This window comes from Ctenopharyngodon idella, chromosome 17 (genome assembly GCF_019924925.1).
Source record: "Ctenopharyngodon idella isolate HZGC_01 chromosome 17, HZGC01, whole genome shotgun sequence".
Classification (NCBI taxonomy): Eukaryota; Metazoa; Chordata; class Actinopteri; order Cypriniformes; family Xenocyprididae; genus Ctenopharyngodon; species Ctenopharyngodon idella.
In genome coordinates, this window is record NC_067236.1 from 2,936,611 (window position 1) to 2,961,940 (window position 25,330).

The following is a 25,330-nucleotide window of genomic DNA, read 5'->3' on the forward strand; positions in this document are numbered from 1 at the left end:
ACAATATAGACCAAATAGAAACTGTTAGAAGTGTTCAGGCTTTACTCTGACTTTTAAAATAGCGTTCTCACACAGATCTAATTCCTCTCTTGAATTTAGCTCTGAAAGAACAGCCAGTCTCACCCACATCAAAGCTTGACTGCCGGCGAAGGCCAAACAGTCAATAAATTATGGGATTTTTAGCCAGCGTTTGCGGAGAGGTCATTTGTATCAATATCTTTGATTTTCGCCAATGTTAGATAATGAGCAGGAGGAGCTGCCATGGAGAAAGGATGAAATCTTCTCATATTACATTCAGATGGTTCATTGGAGACTTTATAAAATGGTATTTGATCCGTTTGCACATATGACATAAGAAGACGAGCATATTTGTCACTAATTAGTGCTCAGATCCTCATCGTTCACCCTCTGGTTAACCACAGAAAAAGTTCACTCGAAAAATTTTGTCATCATTTACTCAACTTCAGGTCATACATTTTCCTTCCAAATGCAGATGCCTGGAAGAATGTCCAAGCTTCTCATTTCCATACAGTGAAAGTAAATGTGGATAGTTGCTGTTGAGCACCAAAAATACAAAATAGTATCATAGAAATATCATAAAGCACGGAACACACCAAGGCGATGAAAGCTGACTGTCAGCCAAAAAGCTGTGCTTGAACATACCAAAAGGACTAAAGGTGACTGTCAAAGGTTTTGTCATTCAAAAAGGGATACCAAAACTAGGACTGCAGATATATAAACCGTAAACAAAGCAGCGCTTGCTTACCATTTTGAATATCAATCACGCTGATCACTTTCTTTCTTCATTACAGTCGGCTTATGTTACTATGAAAATATTTGCGCATTCGAATGCTCAGGTATGATGACGTAAAATTATAACAGCCTTCTGTTTGTACCGGCCTGACGTCAATTCTACGTGGTGAATCGGCCTAAAAATCCCAGATGGCGTCCGACTAGAGCCAACTAAGCAGGCTGATGCTCAAAATCGGCCCAACATTGCCTGATGTCCCTTGGTGTGGCCCAGCCTTAACTCCACCTGACTTCTAAAGTCTTATGAAATTTGAAAGCTGTGGCGGAAATGGAAGATTATCATTGAACAACAACTTAAATTTTGGTCGCTTCCTCATACAATGCTATTGTATGACTTCAGAAGACTTGGAATATAGATATAGATGCTAATATTGTCTACTTTGTGTTTTTTTTTTTTTTTTTTTTTTTTGTACTTTGTGCAATATAAAACCCCTCATTGACTTTTGTGTAGAACAGCAGTTTGGACATTATGTAAAACATCTTTTTTTTGTATGGATGGATGAAAAAGTCATATTGGATTAGGGTGAGTAAATGATGACACTTTTGATTTTTCAGTGAGTTGTTCCTTTTAAGGATTAGTTCACTTTCAAATGAAAATTACCCCAAGCTTTACTCACCTCAAGCCATCCTAGGTGTATATGACTTTGTTCTTTCTGATGAACATAATCTGAGAAATATTAATAAATATCCTAATGCATCTGAGCTTTATAATGGCAGTGAACTGGACCAATGAGTATGAAGCTGAAGAAAGTGCCTCAATCCACATCCATCCATCATAAATGTACTCCACACGGCTCCGGGGGGTTAATAAAGGCCTTCTGAAGTGATGCGTTTGTGTAAAAAAATATTCATATTTAAACAAGTTATGAAGTAAAATATCTAGCTTCCGCCAGACCGCCTTCTGTATACAACGTACAAAGAAAGTGTAAAACTCTTGCAGTTCACAAAGCTTACGCTACGTCCTGTGCCTTCCCTATTCAACTTACGGAAAAAGTGTAACTGACGTGACGCCAGTTTACACTTTCTTTGTAACTTCAATACGGAAAGTGGTCTGGTGGAATCTAGATATTTTACTTCATAACTTTTTTTTTTTTTTTTTACACAAACGCATCGCTTCGCTTCAGAAGGCCTTTATTAACCCCCCCGAAGCCATGTGGAGTACATTTATGATGTATGGATGTGGATGGAGGCATTTTCTTCAGCTTATACTCATTGGTCCAGTTTACTGCCATTATAAAGCTCGGATGCGTCAGGATATTTATTAATATTTCTCTGATTATGTTCATCAGAAAGAAGAAAGTCATATACACCTAGGATGGCTTAAAGGGAAATAAAGCTTGGGCTAATTTTCATTTGAAAGTGAACTAATCCTTTAAGGGCAGTATTTGGTTAGGCTGGAATCATCTGTTGAAGTCTGTATAGTTTTTCGTTTGTCCAGCAGATGGCAGTATTTACACACCGAGCACATTGAACCTGCTCTTACTGAAAAAACCATTGAGGCACATGAACGGCAGTTACTGTGTGACATTCCCTTAAGCATTGTGTGCTTTTGACAAATGCAAACCCTCATTCCGAAACTTTTATCAGTTTATTAAACCTTATCGAAACACTTGATTCTTTTTCTGTCCTATTTGTTGTGTTGTGATGTAACACACGTTTGTTTGGTTTGTTCAGATTTTTATATTTCGAGACTTTTGATGTCAAAACAATCACATTTGCTGTGTTTGACCATGTTGATGTGCCTGTGTGTTGTGTGTTTGCTCTTGCAGGGTTTTGTCAGCAAACTGGATGAGTTCATCTGTTGGCTGAGAGATGCTTTAGAAACCACAGACAACTGGACACCACCCAGAGCTGATATCGACAGCCTCAAACTCTACCTGGAAACTCACCTTGTGAGTAAATGTCTATGCATCAATATCCTTCATTGTGTTTAGACTCATGTAAGTTAACAAATGAGCCCATGGTCAGATATTTTACCCTATTGATCAGGTTACGTTTATTTTTTATTCATTTTCATTTTATAATCTTAGATGTTGATGTTTTGTTCACTGTTGCTCTTTCATACTTTTATCATGTTCTTCAGTCATGTTTAATTTAAGTATTAATTTGGTCTTAGATGTTTATATTAAAAATTCCTTAGGAGAAATAAAAATGGGCACAAACTAGTAAGTATCTGACATACAGTAAGATTTTAGAGCTATAAAATTGAAGTAGACCCTTAAAGTAGTTCAGATCTTTTGGTCTTGAAAGTTACAATTTTACAATAATATATTAGATAAATAAATAATTTTTAATTTAGTGTAAATTTCTGTAAAATAACCATAATGTTATATTATATTATATATAATAAATAATCTATAATTTATTGAACAAATCATATTTTTATGAATATTTATAAATATATTTAATTATATTATTATATTACCAAAAGTATGTAAATGTACTTGTGTCTAACTTTTAAATAAAATTTATAAAAATAATATTGTAAATTATATTGTAAATTTTGTAAATTTTATATATATATATATATATATATATATTTTTTTTTTAACATGTATAATTTAACTATTATTTCATATATTATAGTATATTATTTAAATAAATAATCTATAATGTACTGCACAAATCATATTTTTATATATATATATATATATATTATTATTTTATTATATTACCAAAAGTTCATTATAAATGTACATGTGTTAATAAATATGTATAACTTAACATTATATTATATTATATTATACACGTTGACTTTTTATTGGTCTTCGACTATTAGCTTTCCTCTGAAACGTCAGAGCTGATGTGTGATTACTTTTTTCTGGGGAAAAATCTGAGAAACAGGAGACTTGAGCAAAGTTCTCTATGTGTCCTCTGTTAAATCTCATTACTGTATAGGAGAACTATTAAAGAAATCTCATTTAAGAGTTGTCTTTCCAATGGCAATACGAAACCCTTAGTAACCCATATCAGAATCGTATCGTGTGCACCAGCGACACTGTTTGTTTATCTGTCTGTCTGTGTGCAGCCCATCTGTACTGCAGGAGGAATATCACATTGTGTTTTATAGTGAGGGGCTTCACCCATTTTTATTGATTTAGAGAGCAGGGTCACACACTTGCTGTCTCTCATCCAGCGTTTGGGGCTCTCAGGATGTGCTCACAGGTTTAATGTCTGGGCATTAAGTCCAGCTGGCAGGTGGGGAGCGTGTGTGTGTTTGTGTCCGTGCGCATATATGTGTGTGCCTGTGAGCACGGATCTTTCCGGTACCCACGGGAGAGCCGTGAGGAGGAGGTTGGCTGTTGCAGGGTAGGAAGAGGAGAGAGAGAGAAAAGGAGTGGGCTTTCTTTATAAGGCATTGAGAGATTGTGAAATGAAACCGCTATTGATTGCACTGGGTGGCGGATCCAGGTCTCTGAATCACATTAACGACACACACACACACACACACACACACACACACCGGCCTCCACTGGCAAATGAGACGCAGAAACAAGGGCCCCCAGTCACACAGATAGTGAGTTGTGCTCCTGTTTTCCAACATTCACACAAACATTAAAGACATTCTTTATACATCAGTTAGTACATAAACCACCCAGTTAAAATTGGGTGACGTCCTCAGATAGATTTGAACTGAGCAGACAATGTTTAAAAAGCTTAATGAAACACTTGGAAAAACCTTTGAAGGCTTAATTGGGGTTTTGTGGCTGTTACACCATGTCTGTAAGTCCATGACATTTTAGAGGTCATTTATGTGCTAGTACACACAAAAAATTTATAGAAATTTTTAAATGTACATTCTTTCACTTCCAGGAAAATAGACCACAAATTGATGCACTGATCTAGCTAAATTAATTACTTTGAAGCTGCAGTCCATAACTTTTTTTGGTTAAAAATGATCCAAAATCAAATTTTGAGCAAGTAAATAACCAGCCAGTGTTAAAAATCTCCTTACCTTAGCCCGATTCACAACGGTAAGCTTGTAATAATGTTTTCTAATTCAGGTAGTACTGGTGGGTTTCTGCGGGATTCGAGTATGCTGCCATTCGTCTTTGCATCATTACATCACGTCTGTTTACATAAAGAAGGAGTCCCAGCTAGTAGGGCTGCACAATTAATCGAATTTCTAATCGCGATTACGATTACGGATGCCACATTTTGTAATCATTCAAAGGCGCGATTACAAGGAAATATACCCACTTACATTATTCTGCGTGTTTAAGTGGTGTGTTATCAGCATGTCATGTTGTGAGAGGCGAATCACGACTACTTTAGAATGTAAAAGGTCTGACCCAGCATAAAAGGAGCTACCAGTGACGTTTAAATAGCAAATGCATTTGCGCCCATTTGTGTGCCCATGCGCGTGCTGGTCTGAAAACGAGGTGTGTTCAGGCGCGTTGAAGGCACGTTACTATTTTGAGGCAGCTGAAATAGACTGCGCCATTGACCAACTGAAACCTGGTCTAAAGTCAATGGCGCAATATTTGTTTTGTTATTTAAAGAGCACGTTAGTAATATGCGCCTATATGCGGGTGCGCAACGCGCGTGCATTCTGCTTATTATACACACAGGGAAGCGCAGCAGCACACAAACATGCCAAATATTAAAAATAAAAGGATTACAATGTAAAAGATTATTATTGTGTGTATAAAAATAAAAATGCTTTGGTGGAATCTGGCTTTTCCCGTAGATGGTCTGCTCGCGCACTTTAACCTCGCACACAAGCAGATCCGTTTCCTCACTATAGACGCGTTTAGTTATTCCGCTTGCAAATTCCGCCTTGTAAATAGTGAATACGCCATAGATGGACCTCTGAACCGTACGCTAAGGAGAAAATCCAGAGCGACGTTGAGCAGACCAAGCGAAACATGATTATGTACGTTATTTCTGCTAAGCTAGCGACATTGGGCATCAACCACACGTGCACGGCAAAAGCTAATACTGTTTCATATACTTACTTTCTACTTTTTATACTATATTGTCTACTTTCTTTGTATAACAGTTCTATCTAATAACGTATTAGACAGGACTGTTAAACAGATCATAAACTAATGAAGACGGAGAATGCGAGCGCTGTGTGCTCAGGACCTGTCTGAACAGTTTTCAGTGCTGTCAAAATAAAAGTAGCAACAACAAGTGCAGTTTACGTCACTTCAGGCCCTAAGGGAACATTAGTTCTCGGGGAACCACACTGGTGGCAAAAGCCCCTATTATTATACCATGCATATGTTGACTTTTTAAATATTATTATTTAAAGAAGAAACCAAACCAATATATAGTTGACATTTGAGGTTTAATGCTATAGAAAAACAATAAAAAATTGTGTTTTCAGATTGTTTTTATTTTTATACAAACATATGGCATGCAGTTGCTTCAAACAATGGTATAAAGCTAATCAAAACATCATTCAATGTAAATTGTGATAATCGTAATTAATAATCGCAATTACAATTTCAAGGGAATAATCGACAATTATGATTTTTGTCATAATCGTGCAGCCCTACCAGCTAGTAGGCTATATCACATGTAAGGATGCTGCAGGTGACGGATCATTTATATTCTTTTCTCACAGCAGCTGGAATAATTAAACTTATCATTTTGATGGTGGATTGATAAATTAACCTTAGGGATTAGACTGTACAGAAATTGAAGTCTACAGGTAACGCTAATACACACTAAATACATGTATTCACGCAAAGCTGATGTTGTTAACATTAACAATTTGAGAACAAACTATAACAACAATAATTTGCACAGTTTGACGTGATCTGAGCTAAGCAATCAGTAGATTTAATCACCATTGGTTGCGCGATTTATTGTAATGCTTTTTTTTTTCTCAGTTGGTCAGAACAAAAGTGACAGATTTGTTACTTGTTCAGATGACATTTTCCAGTGAAAATTCTTATTTTGGTCATACTTTCAAGACTACAATCTGTGATTCCGAATCCGAAGTACAGTATCCACCGGTGTGGTGACTGACAGCCACACATTCGCCTCAAAACATTAGACTGCTCCGGGACGTGTGAGGAGTCGCCTGACAATTGCGTCATACCCGCGTTACCCTCGGTTTCCGGTTTTATTTTGTAAAAACCATGGAAACACCAAAGACGCTTTAAAATATCACGTTTTAATAGACAAGGGAACAACTGTTTGGTTACGTTTATAGACAGAAAACTAATTATTGTTATATAGCTCAACACGTTTAGTCTTGCTGTTATTTTTTGCGAGTACCATGCTTTACCATGCCTCAGAGAAAAACACTATTTTGTCAAGTAGCTAACATGGCATAATCAGATGCAGCTTTATTTTTAGTAACAATAATACAGAATTTTCTCCATCATACAATACGTTTTAAAATTAATTGCATGCCATTTATCAACACAAGCCATCCAGCATTTAACATGATATTCTAAAATCGGTCTAGCTTACTGCAGTGTGTCTCAAACAAGTGTCTCACAGCAGCCACCGAGCGAACGCACAGAGTAATGTTATAACATCATTTACAACACTCTCGAATGTATCTAATATGATAAATAGAGCTGTGTTACCTCATACTCATGACCGGAAAAGCAGAAGCGGCGCCAGCGACTGTGGCATAATAAAAGTTCCGCTGCTCGTGAGGCGTGTTGCGCAATCGCTCCAGCAGCCTCGTTCAGCTCCCACAACACTTGGTCCTGCTCTGCTTCATACTACAGTAACGTTAATAACCGCATCCTTGAACATGATTTCTTCCTGAGTCCTATCCCGATTGTTTACACCGTCCGTTGAGGTGAAGACCACATGTCCCAAGATTCCGCGCTCAAACTTGCCGTCATCAAGCTACGCCTTTGTTTTGAATAGGCCTCTAGCAACCTCTAGCGGACAAAATTTTTACATATTGCACCTTTAAGCATTTTAAAAACTGCAGCTTCGGCCTTGTGTTCCTCATAGTTTTTCTCCATCTGAAAAAGATAACACTGCTGAACTAGCCTAAGGTACACAGTAGTTTACTGGTATTACAGTATCTGGTTTCACCCTGACCCACTGACTCAATTGCTCAAAACCCCTTTAAAACCATCAAACCACCAGCTTGGTGGCCAGCAAATGACCTTAGGCTTTAAGTTGTTAAATTTACTGGGAAAACTTCACAAACTCGTCTTCTTTCGTAGCGCAAGGTTGTGTGGAGAATATCATCCAAAAAAATATCCATGAACTTCGAAATGCACCAGAGATAGTCACCATCTGGGCATCTTCAGCATACTACTTTCAACATACTAGGATCAGTCAGAATTCCTTTTAAATAAGCATGTGGTCTTGAAATGAACACATTTATGAATATCGTAATATATAACAACATTTTTCTTAAATAAATTTTTTACATAGAAAAATTGCAGCCACTTTATTAGGTACACCTTGCTAGTACCGGGTTGGACCTCCTTTTGTCTGCCTTAATTCTTTATGGCATAGATTCAACAAGGTGCTAGAAACATTCTTCAGTGGTTTTGGTCCATGGGTCCATGATGTGAATCTCCCATTACACATACCAAAGGTGCTCTATTGAATTTAAGATCTGGTGACTGTGGAGGCCATCTTAGTATAGTGAACTCATTGTCATGTTAAAAAAAAACAGTTTGAGATGATTTGAGCTTTGTGACATGGCGTGTTATCCTGCTGGATGTAGCCATCAGAAAATGGGTAAACTGTGGTCATAAAGGGATGCAATACTCAGGTAGGCTGTGGCATTTATTGGTACTAAGGGGCCCAAAGTGTGCCAAGATAACATCCACCACACCACCAGCCCGAACCATTCATACAAGGATGGATCCATCCTTTTTTGTTATTTTACATCAAATTCTGAATGTCACATCAGAAATTGAGACTGTTCAGATCAGGCAGCATTTTTCCAATCTTCTTTTGTCCAATTTTGGTGTGCCTGTGCGAACTGTAGCCTCAGTTTCCTGTTCTTAGCTGACAGGAGTGGCACCTGGTATAGTGTTCTGCTGCTGGAGCCCATCTGCTTCAAGGTTTGACATGTTATAAAGTATGAAGTGGCTGTTTTGTGAAATGTTGGGGTCCAAACAAGATAGAACATAATTTAAGTTAGTTATACAGGTCCGGAATGACATGAAGGTGAGTAAATCATGACTGAATTTTCTTTTTTTTCTTTCTTTTTTTTTGTGACACCCCCCAAAAAAAACAAACAACAAAAACAAAAAAAACAACAACAACAACAACAAAAAAAAACAGGTGAACAATTCTACCCCATCCCATAATTCGCAAATTCCTTCAAACCTGCACACCACAAACCCCAATCTCTAGACACCTCCTTGGCTAGCACCTTTCTTTCTCTTTCTCTCTGATTTGGGGATTAGGACAAGGGGAGGTTTGTGGTCCACTGGTTGCTGTGGCACATCTATTGATGTCAAGTAAGCGATAACCTGTCTGCCCTCATGTCTGATCCTAGCCGGGCGTTCAGCTCAGAGCGGGGCAGCAGCACTGTGTCCCGTCTATCTGCTCGCACACAAACACACGCAGATATATCACACGTCGAGCTAGCAAAACAAAGCACATATCACCTCACGGTTGAAGATGCAAAACAAATTTGTACCATAATGGCAAACAAAACACACACCTGCTTTAGGAATCAACTTAAAATGCAGATTTGGGCTTTGTGCGCTCTAACTGTGAGGTTTCATTCATGAGCAGCACATTGGATTTTCTCTTTGAGTCAAGGTTTTCAAGGTAAAGGTGATGATGAAATGGATGTAAGAACATTTTTCACACCTTGAAACTTGACAGGATTTTTTTTTTTTATCTTTCAGTTGTTGAGGTGTTCGTAACAATATATTTTGCTTCTCACACATCCTCGTTTCAAAAAACATGACGTGTGTTGCATTATTGCTTATGCTGAACCTTGAATTGGAGCTGCACAAATTGATATAAAGAGTCTCTTAATAAGATTATGTGATACAGATATCGCCTCAGTTATAGCTGATGGGATTATTACAGCTTGCTTTTTATGCCGTCAAATACAGTATAAGAGTGTCCTTGCCATGTGCAGCAAATATTGATATTACACCCTATTACTAGAGCATTTTTTGTAGCATAAATCAGTGATGGATATCTGTTTATTCTGCCTTTTTTGCCTTCAGTTTGTTTACTCATTTTAAAGGCGTTTAGCTCTGTAAAGGATATCAATTTCAGCCTGTATCCGAAGTCATAAATAAGCTCTCCTCACTTTCTCTCGTGTCTGTCACGAGTGATAAATTCTCTCAGTTGCTGATCCATCACCCGTCTTGTCCCGCTCGCGCGTTCTGATGGCACAAAGTTGAGAGAGAGACTCTCGGTCCTCTCGCTTCACCCTCAGACGGTCTCAGACACTAGACCATCCGTTTAATATGTATGACGGCCATTTCTGTACTTTCCAAGTCACTAAACTTAGGGCTTGTCTACTTGTATATGATTAATACTTTCAGATGTTATTCTGAAAATTGGACTGTTTATTTGTATTGCCTTCTTAAACCTGTAAATCTACTGTATCATATTTGATACACACATTTTTAAAGTCTCTAAATAATCAACATGATCAAAACTTTGCTGAAAATCCAGTACACATTCTACTACATTTCTTCTGTCATCTGATTGATAGTCTTTTTTTTTTTTTAACAAGGTAAAAGGCCTTTTAGTATACAGTAATACTTAAAATGCCCATCTTCTGGTCATGGTTCACGTGTCTTTTTTTAGAAATATCATGTTAAAATATGATACATCAGGCTTTGGAGGAATGTTTATTTGTACATCTTTAATCATCATTGTATTGCATTGCATTATATGTGTTTCTCTCCATAATAAAAACTATAGAGCTTTGATCATAATACTAAGCATTTAAATATTATCCTACATATTATTGGGAGATAGTGACAACTATATATTGAACAAACACCTTAAAATATGCATTATATATAAGTACGCTATACTGTTATAAAGACCTCATTGATTTACATTACAAGCTATCAGAATTTCATCTTACTTTTTAGCCATAGAAATATCAGCAGCTGGACCAAATTGCTTATCTTTCATCCGTTTTGGTCCTCTGAATAAAATTGAGGTGCCCCCACCCCCCTCCTTGAGTATGAGCTCCATATTCTCCTATATCATTGTACATAAAAGTCTGATGTGTCAAATATGATACTCAACAAAAACACTTTTTTCAGATTTTTTTTTTTTTTTTTAAGGTTCAATAAATGTCTGGCTTTAAGGGTTTACATTATGTCATATGTACTGCATACAATTTTCACATGCAAAGATCAACATTTGTAAGGCAATGTTTGGAATAGCATGCTACCATACTATTACTACAGGATTTAGTATGTATACTGTTCATAGTATGCATTTCCTGAATGCACAGAATGCCCAGGGGACCTGCTTACATTTGCCGAAATGTGCAGTATACAACCAGAGCGCACTGTATCCCATAATGTATCCCACAATGCAGTGGACTCTTTTTGACCTTGCATTTCCATGGTGACAAATCATTATTTTGCTGGTCTGCAAATATGTTTTTACACATAATGGCACTAAAATGCAAAATAAACCTTTTTATTGTAGATATCATAAGTAAGTTTTGTCTTTAGAACAATCTTAACTAAAAAGAAAAGAATATTCTTAAAGGATTAGTTCACTTTAAAATGAAAATTACCCCAAGATTTACTCACCCTCAAGCCATCCTAGGTGTATATGACTTTCTTCTTTCTGATGAACACAATCGGAGTTATATTAATAAACATCCTGATGCATCTAAGCTTTATAATGGCAGTGAACGGGACCAACGATTATGAAGCTTAAGAAAGTGCCTCCATCCATCATAAACGTACTTCACAGGGCTCCGGGGGGTTAATAAAGGCCTTCTAAAGCAAAGCGTTTGTGTAAGAAAAATATCCATATTTAACAAGTATCGTAAGCTTTTTGAACTGTGAGAGGCATTACACTTTTTTTGTAAGATGAATACGGAAGGTGGTCTGGCGGAAGCTAGATATTTTACTTTATAACTTGTTAAATATGGATATTTTTCTTACACAAATGCATTGCTTCGCTTCAGAAGGCCTTTATTAACCCCCCGGAGCCCTGTGAAGTGCATTTATGATGGATGGATGCACTTTCTTGAGCTTCAAACTTGTTGGCCCAGTTCACTGCCATTATAAAGCTCGGATGCGTCAGGATATTTATTAATATATCTCCGATTGTGTTCATCAGAAAGAAGAAAGCCATATACACCCAGGGTGGCTTGAGGGTGAGTAAATCTTGGGGTAATTTTCATTTTAAAATGAACTAATCCTTTAACTTTACATTACGAAAAGTTTGGAGTATTAGAATGATATTAGAATGATTTCTGAAGGATCATGTGACACTGTAGACTGGAGTAATGATGCTGAAAACAGTTATTTTACATTGTAATAATATTTCACAATATTACTGCTTTTACTGTATTTTTGATCAAATAAATGCAGCCTTAATGAGCATAAGAATCTTCTTTTAGAAGTATAAATCTTAATTATTCCAAACTTTTGACCAGTAGTGTATTCTTAAGTTAGAAAATAAGAAATTAGCAGATAAGAAAAAGTTTATTCTTAAGAATGTTTCGTGAATCTGGCCTCTAGTTCTTTTATCAAACTGGAATTGCAAGGTTGAACGTATTGAATCATGCCATATATTATTCCACACAGTACGCTCAGGTTGTACTCTACACATTTTAACAAACATAGTCGCAGTCCATTCTACTCATACAGAAAATTGTCCTTAAAGTATCCATACTCCACAATTAGTAAGAGTAGTATGCTAGACTGCATGTATGAACAGACATTTGTGACAGCAGGACGGAATGGATACACTTTACAGAGCAGATCTCGTGTATTCAAGTTGTTGCATCGTTCTGTCAGTTTTGCTGTCAGACAGACAGGCAGGCCGTCAGACAGCTGAAGGTGAAAACGGGCCTTGGCGGCTCCTGCTGCCCTCCGTGGTGCTGGTCAGATCAGAACGGTCGGTAATGGCGTGAAACAGGGCAGAGGGAGATCTGAGGAGATGAGAATCGAAGGTGAGGATGGCTCTAGGCGCCTCAACTGCGGGCCCCCTGTGGGAGTACGGCCCACCGCCCCCCTCGTTCCCACCCGTCGCCCCTTCGCACATCTTCAAAAGCGCATCCCTCACCACCCCCTTTTTCCTCGCGGACACAGGATAATGCTCTCCACTCTTTGATTATACTTAGGAATTGGAGAGCCCTCCGTTCGAGAGCGCTGGGTATTATCAAAACCAATCAACATGAAAGTTTTTTTTTCTCTCCCAACCGCTGCCGCACCCACTGGAGGGTGAGAGTAGGGGGGAAAAGAGTGTTTGGTTGGGGTTTAGAGCGAAAAAAAAAAAAAAAGGTTATCGTTGAAATAGAGACATCACAGTAAATGGGCAGCCTGTTGGGAGACGTACACATGACTGAGAGTTGGAGAAAACCCGACTGATGGATCCTGAGGGCCACACTGTATTGTGAGTTTTAGACAGAAATAGAGAGACAGGAACGCTGTTGCTCAGCCCTGAGGTCATTTTCTAGAGGGCGCGACTGTGGGAGAAACGGCTTCAGTTTTATAACATCATTTGAATATTAGTTTATGCCACGGATGATGAATTAGAGGGACGGCTGTCGTTTGTTAATAATTCAGCGGCGCACGGATGGCGGGATAGACTCGGACAAATACAGAGAGATGGGCTTCATTCCTCTGAGGATGTATGAATAATGCTCGTTTGAGATCAAGGAGTGTGTGAAGGGTGTTTAAAGGTTGTGTCGACAGCGCAGCAGGAGATTATATACATTCTTGCTGAAGCACTTAATGTGACTTATGAGTGTTTGTTTCATAGGGATGAAACCAGATGAGGAGTTAACTGATTTCATGTGTCCCGTTGAGTCCTGTAGGAAAGAAACATCCTAAATGAGATCTCCTTAATATCTCAGTTATTTCTCCTAGGTTGCATTGAGAATAATTGGAGAGCAAATTGCGACTTTTGCAAGAAGTTCTCAGTTTCTAAAGAGATCTCTTCAATATGGACTCATCAAATTCTTTCCGATCAAATATTCTGAGCCACTATACACGTTCATTTTATAGCTTTATATATACTATTACTAAATGTGAATTTTCTATTTGTATTTTTCCCCCCAAAATGAAGAAGAATCTAATGAGAAATGTATGAAATGAGAAATGTATTTAGATTCCTGAGTTATAAAATAGTAACCTGTGAACAATAAAATATTTATTAAAACTGATTTCACATGCATCCCATTGCATCCTGTAGGGAAAAAAATTATGTTAATTAAGACTTTTATCTTTTGCTTGTTAGTTATTTTTAAAAAAATATATTTTCATGTATTCCCTGTATACTTTATTACAGTAAAAACAAAATATTGTAATGATTTAAAGAAAAATCTAACAAATTTGCTCCTTATTTAATGTTAGAGCTGTCTAGTTTTTTTTTTCCTTCTATTTTTTTATTCCTGATTTTTTATTAATATCTTGGGTTGCTCTTTTAATAGCTAAGGAGTCTAAATGGGAAAAATGCCCTTAATTGTCATGAAAACAATGAAAAAAGTTAGTATTTCTAAAAACAGGCTTAATTTTTTCTTTAGGCAAAATAGGAAACTCACCCATTAACTCCCTTGAGCAATGAAAGAGCAACATTTGAATCCTCCTGTTGGATGAGTGATGACATTTTTTTGTGTGCATTTGTGTATGAAGATGTTCTAATGGAAAATAAGAGGAAAATCCGAAGAGGAAAGAAAGTGTAAAGGAGGAGAAAAAAAATGAACCAAGATTATTTCCCTTGCGCTGACATGTCGTTTTTGTGTTCACGTGTGTGTAGAGTTTCAAACTCAACGTGGACAGTCACAGTGCTCTGAAAGACAGTCTCCTGGAGGAGGGACGGCAGCTCCTGGAACTCATCACCTCCCACAAATCAGGTACAGTTCTGCCGAGCCACACATTTATTATTAATGTTTGTATTAACATAGTGACCTTCAGAATTTATAAATCCTCAAGCAACCGCTTCTGAACCACAGAGCGCACGCCTTTTCACATACATTACAAATGGCGCACGGCCCGCTGAATTGAGTTTTGGGATAAAGCGGAGAGGCAGGTGCTGTGGCCGGCCAAGCACTTCCAAAGCCGTATATGAAGAGAGCAGGAATTAAGAACAGCAGGCTGAGGAGTCAGAGGCCATTGCAGACACTCGTTCCTCTACAATATCTGTGATTATTCACCTGAAGAGTCTCGCCGAGTGCTCGGCAAATGCACAAATCCACTCAGCTGACCTCCCTGCTGGTATGTCTCGTCTCTGCTGGGTAAAGCCGGCTACCATTAAATATGCAGATGGTTCTCAGAGGCAGGAGTGGTTCCTTATAATGCCCTGACAGTCCTGTCCTGTGGTGCCACAGCATGACAACAGCTCCCTGCCAACTATACAAACACAAACATGCACACTCGCACCTTTACTATAACCCAACCTTCCGTAGGGATCTTCTTAAAGGGGCCAGTCTATACTTTATTTCCTCCTTTGGAATAATGTGTACTTTAGGACCAGAAATGTGTATTTAGTGAAGTAAGTAAACATTTTGATTTAAAAGAGACCATATTCTACTTTTTCTTTTACTATATTCTACAGTTTGAATACATTATCGTTCAAAAGTTTAGGGTTGGCAAGATTTTTTAAATGTTTTTGAGAGATGTCTCTTATGTTCACAAAGGTTGCATTTATTTAATCAAAAATACAGTAAAACAGTGATATTGTGAAATATTACAATTTAAAATAACTGTTTTCTGTTTTAATATACTTTAAAATGTAATGTATTCCTGTGATGTCAATACTCCATTACACCAGTCTTCAGTGTCACATGATCCTTTAGAAATCATTCTAATATGCTGATTTGGCAATCCAGAATTATTTATTATTATGATCCTCAACATCTTATGATGTTGAAAACTGTTGTGCTGCTTAATATTTTTGTGGAAACCATGATAATTTTTGTTTAGGATACTGATGAATAGAAAGTTCAAAAGAACAGCAAATAGAAATTGAATAAATATAATATTATACGCATTATATATGTATTTGCTGTCAATATACATAAATTTAATGCATTATTGCTTGTTAAAAGTATTATTTTATTTAAAAAAAATCTTACTGACCCCAAACTTGTAAACGGTAATTTAAATGTTAGATATCATAGATCATATTTTCCATATTTTGGGTTATTTGAAGGCAACATACAGGATTCTGAGACCACATTGAAAATCTTGTTGGATTCCAAAGTTTTAGGATCTTGGGAAACCAAATAAAGCTAAGAAAAACAGAAAAACAAAAAAAACAGATGCATTATTTCTATGTCATTAATCAAATGCTTGTAAATTATTGTCATTGATCATGTGACTTTTTGAACGTATGGTTAGATTTTCTTCCAATAAAGCTTAAGATATTCTTTGGATCATTCTCAAATCATACCAGAGAACATCAGGTTTTGGATTCCAACTTAAGTGCTGCAGTCATTATAGCAAAAGTTGACAAACCAAAGATTTTATGAAAGTAGTGTACATTTTTTAGTAACTTTCCACTTAAATTGTTATGCTGATAATATAATTCTTAATGAAAATGTTTGAATTAGAAAAGATGTAAAATAGAAAGATTTTTACTTCTCATTATAGACACTCATTTAGTAGACACTCATAGTACATATTAATTTCAAAAGAGCAAGAAAATCTTGTTTTCCCCTTTAATTTCAGCTCTGTGATTAAGAGCAATCTCCTATCAACTTCCCACCTTGACCACCTTGTCTCGTATCTTAGCAACTCAGCAGGCAGGCATCACTCCACAGGTACAAGTCGCAGCTTTCATCACAGAACGCCGTCGGCTGCGACGAGAGGCCTGATCCAGGCACAATGCAGGGTCACACTCCAGAAGCCCAACTTCCGCCTCGACCGTATTTATCTTAATTTATGCTTTTTAATTACTTTGAACAAATAGGATTTGCAGACGGAGATGCTGATTGTGGCTGGTCGAGACGCAGCGGACACATGATAGGTTTTGAAAATAGAAGCATCCCATAATACTGAGGGATTAACTGAACGCTCAAGTCCTCATCAGATGCAAAAACACACTCTCGGTCTGGCTCGGGTCACCACCATCAAGTGGCGTGAAAATCAAATGCCTTGTTTTTTCACATCTGTTGATTAGAAAAGAGGAAGATATTATCATTTAACTTGTTCAATATTTTATTTTTTACCAGAGGTTGGTTTTAATGATTTAGATGATGGTGGTGATTATGATAATGCCATGAGCATTATTATTAGTGATGTGTTTGAGTTTAAGAGGGAAAAAAGAAAGCGAAGTGCGTCTGTTGGATCATTAAGGGTGAGTCGTGATAAATGGTTAAATCACAGCACATTAAAGGCTCATTAAAAACAACTGTAGGGGGATGTGTATGTGTGGGACGGGCCGGATGGACGGCAAGAAAATCTCACTGTAGGGTTTAAGTGGGTGTTCTGCCCATTGGCTGACATTAGCGGTGTGCACATATATGCCTGGAACAGTGGCTGTGTTCAGAATGGTATACTAGCAAACCGCATAATGTGAAATACATATTGTTTACTGCATATTACTTTTTGAAATGGAAACTGTATGCATTAAGATTTACATCATCTCACTTAGTATTTAATTGAGTAGTGTCCAGTTATCATCTCACAAATAAATAGTTTTTTCATCTTGAAACCTAACTTTGTGTGAAAACATCTTTGCTCATTGTTATATTGAATTGCCCAAAGTTAACCGTTCAAAAGTGTGGGGTCAGTAAGATATTTATAAAATAAATGCTGTTCTTAAAATAAGCTTTCTGTTCATCAAAGAATCATGTATTACGATTTCCACAAAAATATTTAGCTGCACAGCTGTTTTCAACATTGATAATAATAAGAAATGTTTCTTGAGCATCAAATAAGCATATTAGAATGATTAGATGAGCCATGTGACACTTGAAATATATTCAAATCAGAATAGAAAACAGTTATAATAAAATATTTCACAGTGTTTTGCTGTATTTTTTTTTAAATTTTAAATAAATGTAGCCTTGGTGAGTTTAAACATCAGAAAAAAATCTTACAACCACAAACTTTTGAATGCACATATGTTCAGTATGTATGTTTATATTTTTTAGTAGGATGGTAAGCAACAAGAGGCCATGTGTTACAGTGACTTTATCTATATCCAATATTCTTTGTCCAATATTTTTATTTAAGGCACAACATGAAGTGTAGTGTTAAAAAATATTTAGAAGGTTTATGTATGTAAATATATATTTTTTTACTTTTGAATTTTTTTCATCAGAATAAGCTATTCTTTTGACAAATGATACAGCTGGTGTTAAAAAGTTAAAATTTTGCTGACTGCTAAATGAATAAAGTTGAATGGTTGAAGTGGCTGATATCAGCTCCAGTTTGTCACACTAAAAATAGAAGCAAATAGAAGATCATACTAATTGCATTGTGGGATATGCTTTTCCACACAGTGTGTATTAGGATAAAAAATTGCATACTTTGCACAGTATACATACTACTATTCAATAAAAAATTATTAGCAGCATGCCATTTTGAATATACACAATGTGTACAGTAAATAATGAAGATCTGTGTTTATTTTCACACTGTTTACTGGTTTTCATGGTTGTACTGTATATTACTTCAATGTTTTATCTATTTTAGTGAAGTTTGTATTATTTAATAGTTTTCATTTGTATTTAGCTGATGCTTAAATGAAGTAACTAGTACATTTATATTAGATAATTTTTAATTAGTAATTTAGAAGAAGAGGCCTTTGGTTAAGTTGACAATGATTGTTCTCTCATTTTCAACATAGAGTCTTTGGATTACAGACCTTTAACCACTACACCATTGCATTTATAACATGTGCATTGAGTATTAGGGGCCATTCACACAGAATGCCTTTTTGAATTCCACTGCGCTGCTTTTCCATTGTTCTTCTATGTAAACATGCACTAGACAGCCATGTTTAACCGTTGCGCTTGAGTCTTTTGCAGCATCTTGTACATGATACGGCATTCTAAAAACACGGCACTCAAGTTAAAAGAAGTTGAACTTTTAACGCATTCCTAGATCTTGCATTTTTTTTCTTTCCACTGATCTGCATCTTGCGTTTTTAAACCACAAAATGGCGTTTTGTGTGAATGTCCTTTACAGTATCTCTTTATGTGTGCTCACAGGGCTGCGGGACATACTCCATATGATATCCCACCAGTGGCAAGAGCTGCAGAGACAGATCCGCCGTCAGCACAACTGGATGCTGCGCACACTGGATGCCATCAAAACCCACATCCTGTCCAGCGAGTGGGATGAGGAAGAGCGGGAAACTTGCAGTCATCACGGCAGCCCCAAGGTACAGCCAAACGTGACACTGTCAAGCCCGTTACAGCCCCGCATCCCAAGCCTGAGTCGTTCCATCTGTCTGCGGCTCTCAGTTCCTTTCTAGTAGCCCACGGCCATGCTCTGCTCGATCAGCAAAATAAACAAACAGGGCCAAGCTCTGCTGCGGAGGAGCGCCGCATATTTCCATAAGAAACGGCTCGAGGAAAGGCTCTGCAGTGAGACATTCCTTTTAGGGAGGAAACAGGGCAGGGTACACGCCATAGGCGTGATGCGAATGAGAATTTTCTGTCCGTAAATGAGCATGAGACGTTTGATAGCTCTTACAAACACACACACAATTATGCTTTAGAAGCAACGCGCTAGACTCAATTTATACTTCACACTTAATGTGTAATTGCAGACTTAGTTATTTGGGAGACCAATTTCTCATTGTTTAATTGTCAATTGTGATTGGGTAATTGCACTCCAATTAGGTGGCGTGTTTGTGTGCCGGGCCCTGAGAGCGAGGCCTGGCGGGTTTATGTTTGTGCTTGGCGTGTGCGAGAACAGCAGCTTTAGGAACAGCGTGATCTCAGCTGGATTTCCCCTGGGAGCATCGGCATCACCAGGGCACAATCTCCCATTCTCCTCTGCTCCGTAATCTCTTCTGCTTCATCTACAGAAAACAGGAATGCCAGGGCCTCTCTCAGTTGCCTAATATTTCTCTCTCTTGTTTTCTTTCTTCTGTCTTTTCCCTTCTTCTTTAGCTGCTCAGACAGTCTGTGGTTATGTTCGGAATAGCATATGAAGAAACTGCTTTTACTATTTCAGCAGGATACGGTATATTAGTATGCATAAAATACTCAGATGACATTACCAAAAATGTGCAGTATGAACCAAACGTAATTAGAACAGATCTGTTTTCACTTTTGGATTATTTACGAAATGTTAACATAAAAGTGGATTAAATATGCAAAATAATCTATGGCAGTGTTTAAAATGGAGTAACACATTACAGAGTATTGTGCATATAATGCAAAAAATCCTTAAAAAAAAAAAAAAAAAAAAACGATATGAAGGAAAGTTTCAGAAAGGCTAGAAGTTAAAGGGTTAGTTCACCCAAAAATGAAAATTCTGTCATCATTTAATCATCCTCATGTCATTCCACACCCATAAGACTTTTATTTATCTTTGAAACACGAAGGTAATGAAGATATTTTAATGAAATCTGAGAGATTTCTGTCCCTCCATTGACAGTCCACGCAAATACCACTTTGTTGCTTCAAAAAGTTCATAAAGAGATCGTAAAACTAATCCACATGAATCGAGCGGTTTATTCCAAATTTTCTGAAGAGACACGATCACTTTATATGATGAACAGATTGAATTTAGGCTTTTATTCACATAAACTCACATCAGTTGTGGTAAATGGAAGCTCAAGCATGTTTGCTTGACGTGTGAGAACCAATGAGGTTCATTCTTTGGCATTTTTAATCTAATTTTGTGTGCAAATGTCTCCTTTTGAGTCAAGAAAGAAAGATGCTAAAAACTGTTATTGCCTCTTTACTGGTTATGTTGGGAATGGAACGTCAGGTTGAACCCGTTGTGGGATACAGTATTCCATGCAGTGTGCTTTAGTTGTATATTGCCCATTTTGGCAAATTTAGCAGATCATTCAATGCATGCAGAAAACTTATACTCTACATAACTGCTTTATTTCATTCAAAAACAGTAGGTGTTATTCTGAACATTCCTAATGTGAACAAGGCCTTACTTGTTTCCAGTTTGTGGGCACCGACATAAATAATCGGGGTGCTTTTAAATTGTTTTGTTGCAATTAGAAATCACCACAATCAGTGTGATCAGTCAGCGTTGACAGCCATTAGCCGCTTGGTTACAGCGAATTAAGAGAGAGAGGGGTGAGTGATTCATTATCTGAGAGCTGTTAATGATGATCGGATGCATTGCCTAATTAGAGACAGGCCAGAGGATTGTGGGAAGGTCACACAAGGAGCCACAAATCTCTCTCTGTCTGAATCAGGGCGGATCCTGTAGGTCGAGGGCAGGGGTTGTGAATATGGGTCTATGTAGGATCTTGAGCCTGGATCTAACTATATGTGTCTTATGTCTGATTACTGGCGTCATAGAAATTCTTTGGTTAGAATATATTGTTTTATAGACATTTTTGAAAATAATCTACAATATTCTTTTAAACCTAAACTTTAATGTAAACTAAAGTTTACATTTATATATCTTCATTTACTTTTCTTATACTAATGTTCTATAATTGCGTCAGACATTATAAAGTCTATGTTTAACTTTACTGAAGGGCACTTGTGCTTTCACGCAGGTCAAATACTCAAACAAATGCTTTAAAGAGCCTGTCTCAGGTCACCACATGGCCCATAGATTCATCTTAATGGAGGATCAGGGAATTCATATCACTTTCAGATCCCTGTTTCACTGACTAAACAATATTTGGAAACTGCTGTCAAGGCGCTCTTTTCAATGACAAGCCCCCCTCTTTGCTATTAATTCCTAATGCTTCACCACAACAGGTGTCGTTTGCTGTCATTAATTTGCTTTGGTTAAAAAAACGGCTCACAAATGAGCAATGCGCGCCGTCAGAGGAGTAATATATACCGCCTCACCGAGACACTAAGTCTGTCCCTAGAATGCCATTAAGGTGTGTACAAAGCAGGCCACATCTCTCTCGACAGCCATAACGGTTTGTTATTATAGCTGCAAACATATGTTCACACCCACGTCTTGCATTGTGCCGTCTGAATTATTTTCTCAAGACCATAAAGTTTTAACATGGCTGGATGCTGGTCAAATGGCAATCCTGAGGGAATCCTGTCTAATTTAGTTATTCGCCTCTAATTAAACTGTAGGGGGAACATTACATAGACAAAAGTGGGGAGAGAGGCAATCATTAACAGCATGAAGCACTAACAATCCTCTCTCAATAACATGTTTCTTAGAAGAGAAAATTGTCATGCTCAAATCCGCCAGTCTCTCTGCTAGACGTAGACATTCTTTTATATCTGCACTACCATATACCGCAGTGAGGTACACGTGACTTTGTGTAAATCGGCTAAATGTCACAAGACATGAGGAAAGGATAGATGGCAGGCAGATTTCATATGTCCTACATATGTGCAGGGATTCATGAGTAATATTTGATATGTGTTGACCAGGTGTGTGCAGTGAAGAGTTCATTTGTGCCATCATATTCAGTGAGGGAATGTCAGGCTGTGACACGTGTTCGTTCTTGTCTTGGTAAGATTTTTCCACCTATAAGGGAAAAATCCATTCGCTGCCTATTACATTGACGTGTTCTTGTTTTGAAATCAAATATGTGAGCACTAAACCCCTAAATTATTTTAGCTTTTATTTTACTTTAATATATATTTTATGATAGTAAAATAACGTGTTACTTTTTGATGTTACTTTTTTTTTTAATTTTGAGAACATTCCTCCTTATAGTCCTCCTTAAAGGGTTAGTTCACCTAAAAATGAAAATAATGTCATTTATTACTCACCCTCATGTCGTTTTACAGCCGTAAGACTTTCATTCATCTTCCGAACACAAATTAAGATATTGTTGATGAAATCCGATGGCTCAGTGAGGCCTGCATTAGATAATAAATTAGATAATGATATTGAGCGAACATAGTATGCGTTCATCAAATACTTTCGCTTCAAATCCTTTAAATCCCAGCATCAGCCTATTCAGAAATATAGGTTTGTTGGCAGAAACTACTAAACGCCAATTCACTTTGTCTAAGTGCACAGAAGAGCCAATCAGAAGACGCCAACTGAATCATATGATTTCAAGATGAATGATGGTGTGCGTATGCGCCCCTTTCAATTGCCGAGCTGCAAGTTTTTAATCATGTTTTGTCCATCATTACAGTGGCAATGACAGGATTTCGCAAGTAGCAAGTAAACACAACAGTGTTCCTTTTGCTGCTTTAAAAGTGACAAAAATGGATGTTTTACTGTCTTGTTGTCCAAAGAGGTTTTTGCGAAAAAAGCACACATATGAACTTAGCTGGTTTTGCAGCAAAACACAGTCAAATTTGTTAAATACCAATGATTATAACAACATTTTCATTGTCATTAAAGTGAAATTACTGAACCTAAACATAGGAGCCTGGTAAATAGTGCTTATTTAAAAGAAAAGATGTCAGATGGAGGTTTTTGTCATGGAACTCTTCATATAATCTATTCAGAATTTGAATAAAAGTCAACACATAACGGTAATTGATATGATTAGCATTTGGCTTGAGTATGTTATGAAACAGCTAATAACGTGTTGCTAATGTTAAACAAACCATGTTCCTGTTCACCATCTCAGAGTCAGACAGCTGCTCTAGATTTCTAAAAATCAGCAAAATAATGATAGAAAACGCCCCTCCTGCAGTTTCAAACTGCGTTTTTGAGACTGTCTTTGGTTCACTGCAGCTTTAAGGAGAAAATACTCAGCAATGGTGTTGACTGATGAATTTACACATGGTTTGTCTTAAAGCACATTAAAAACACCACACAAACATTAAACAACAACATTAAAAACATGATTTTTACTACAGGGGGTCTTTAAGCCCTTTTGGACATTTTTTATTAGTAATATAGTATTTTAGTAGTACACAATGCATATTTAATGTGAACTGGTAGACGCTTGAGTTGATCCAAGTTCAGTTTACTTTAAAGGGGTTCTAGTTCATTTGGAGTCTTGCAAAACTCTCTCTCAGACACCTTAAACGAAGCAAGTGTGAAAACACCCTGAAAGTCCCTGCCCCTGATTAGACCATGTTATTTCTCACTAGCCAGTCTAATCCTGTAACTAACCTTGTAAAAATCGCCCTGGGGTTAACAACCGAGCCGTGGTGCTCTAACATTTACTCATATTTTTTGGGTCAAAATTTCCACACGCATCCCCTTTACTGGTTTATCGTCTTGTTGGGGACCTCCTCCATGGCCCGAAGAGTTTGCAGTATCTGCGTCCGTCCCTCTCGCAGCAGCCGGGCAGAGTGTAGTCCCTGCCAGCTGTCTGTGGCATATTCCTCCGCTGTCATATGTATGTATGTATAAGGCAGGCAGGACTCTTATCGGAGACTCCTTAGAGACAGCTTGTCTGCCCTGGGGCAGTTATTTCACCCCTTGCTCTGCGCTGAGCGCGGCACACTGAGGAGGAGGGGGAAAGGGAGGGCCTGGTTTCTGTTCGCTGGCATATGTTAAAAGCAGCCATGCCACACTACGCCACCCAGCCATGCATATGGAGCAGTCTTAGGTATATCAAAGTCACCATGCTTAAAAAGTGACCCGGGGTTATTGCTGGTGAAAATGAAATTACAGGAGGTGGCAGTTAAAGTTTTGCAGGAGAGCGGCCCGGCCACCTCTGTGTTATAAGTGCAGACTTTAAAAGTAGAGTTCACTCCAAATTTGACGTTAGTTAAGAAATTGGGAATTTAAATTGGACTTCTTAAGGTTTGATGTATATTTAGCCGCAGTGTGATAGAGTTATAAGTTTGACATGCTGTAAATTGAGATTTTTAGGGTGAAAGGGAAGTTTGGGTCAAGAAATCTTGCTTTTCGTTTTCGTTCTTGAAGTATTTATGGTTCATCCTGTTATATTAAAAAAGACACAAGTTTTAAGATGCATAACAATTAGGCATATTAGGCAGCATAAATGTTTTCAACGATAATAATAGGAAATGTCAGCAATATTAGAAATCAGCATATTAGAATGATTTCTGAAGGATCATGTGACACTGAAGACTGGAGTAATGATGCTGAAAATTCAGCTTTGCATCACAGTAATAAATTACTTTTTAAAATATATTCAAATAGAAAACACTTATTTTAAATAGTAATTATATATTTCACAGTGTTATTGTTTTACTGCATTTTTGATTAAATAAAAGAAGCTTTGGTGAGCATAAGAGACTTTCAAAGTCGCTAATCCCTAAGGATGTGCAATAATAATAGAGAAGGTTCCTTTGACAAACAGCAATAATATAACATAAAAATGAATCCGTGAAACATGTTTGCAAATCCATTCCAGACTCATGAGAGCTTGTTTAACTGAACTT

General features: G+C 37.3%; 1 protein-coding gene across 1 annotated transcript in view; it reads left to right on the plus strand.

Moving 5' to 3' along the window:
- akap6 (A kinase (PRKA) anchor protein 6) overlaps positions 1–25,330 on the plus strand; it is a 156,325-nt gene that overhangs the window by 37,214 nt on the left and 93,781 nt on the right. Inside the window, 3 exon segments of the mRNA XM_051868342.1 lie at positions 2,580–2,702; positions 14,689–14,785; positions 19,091–19,263. Coding sequence (XP_051724302.1) covers positions 2,580–2,702; positions 14,689–14,785; positions 19,091–19,263 — 393 coding nt within the window.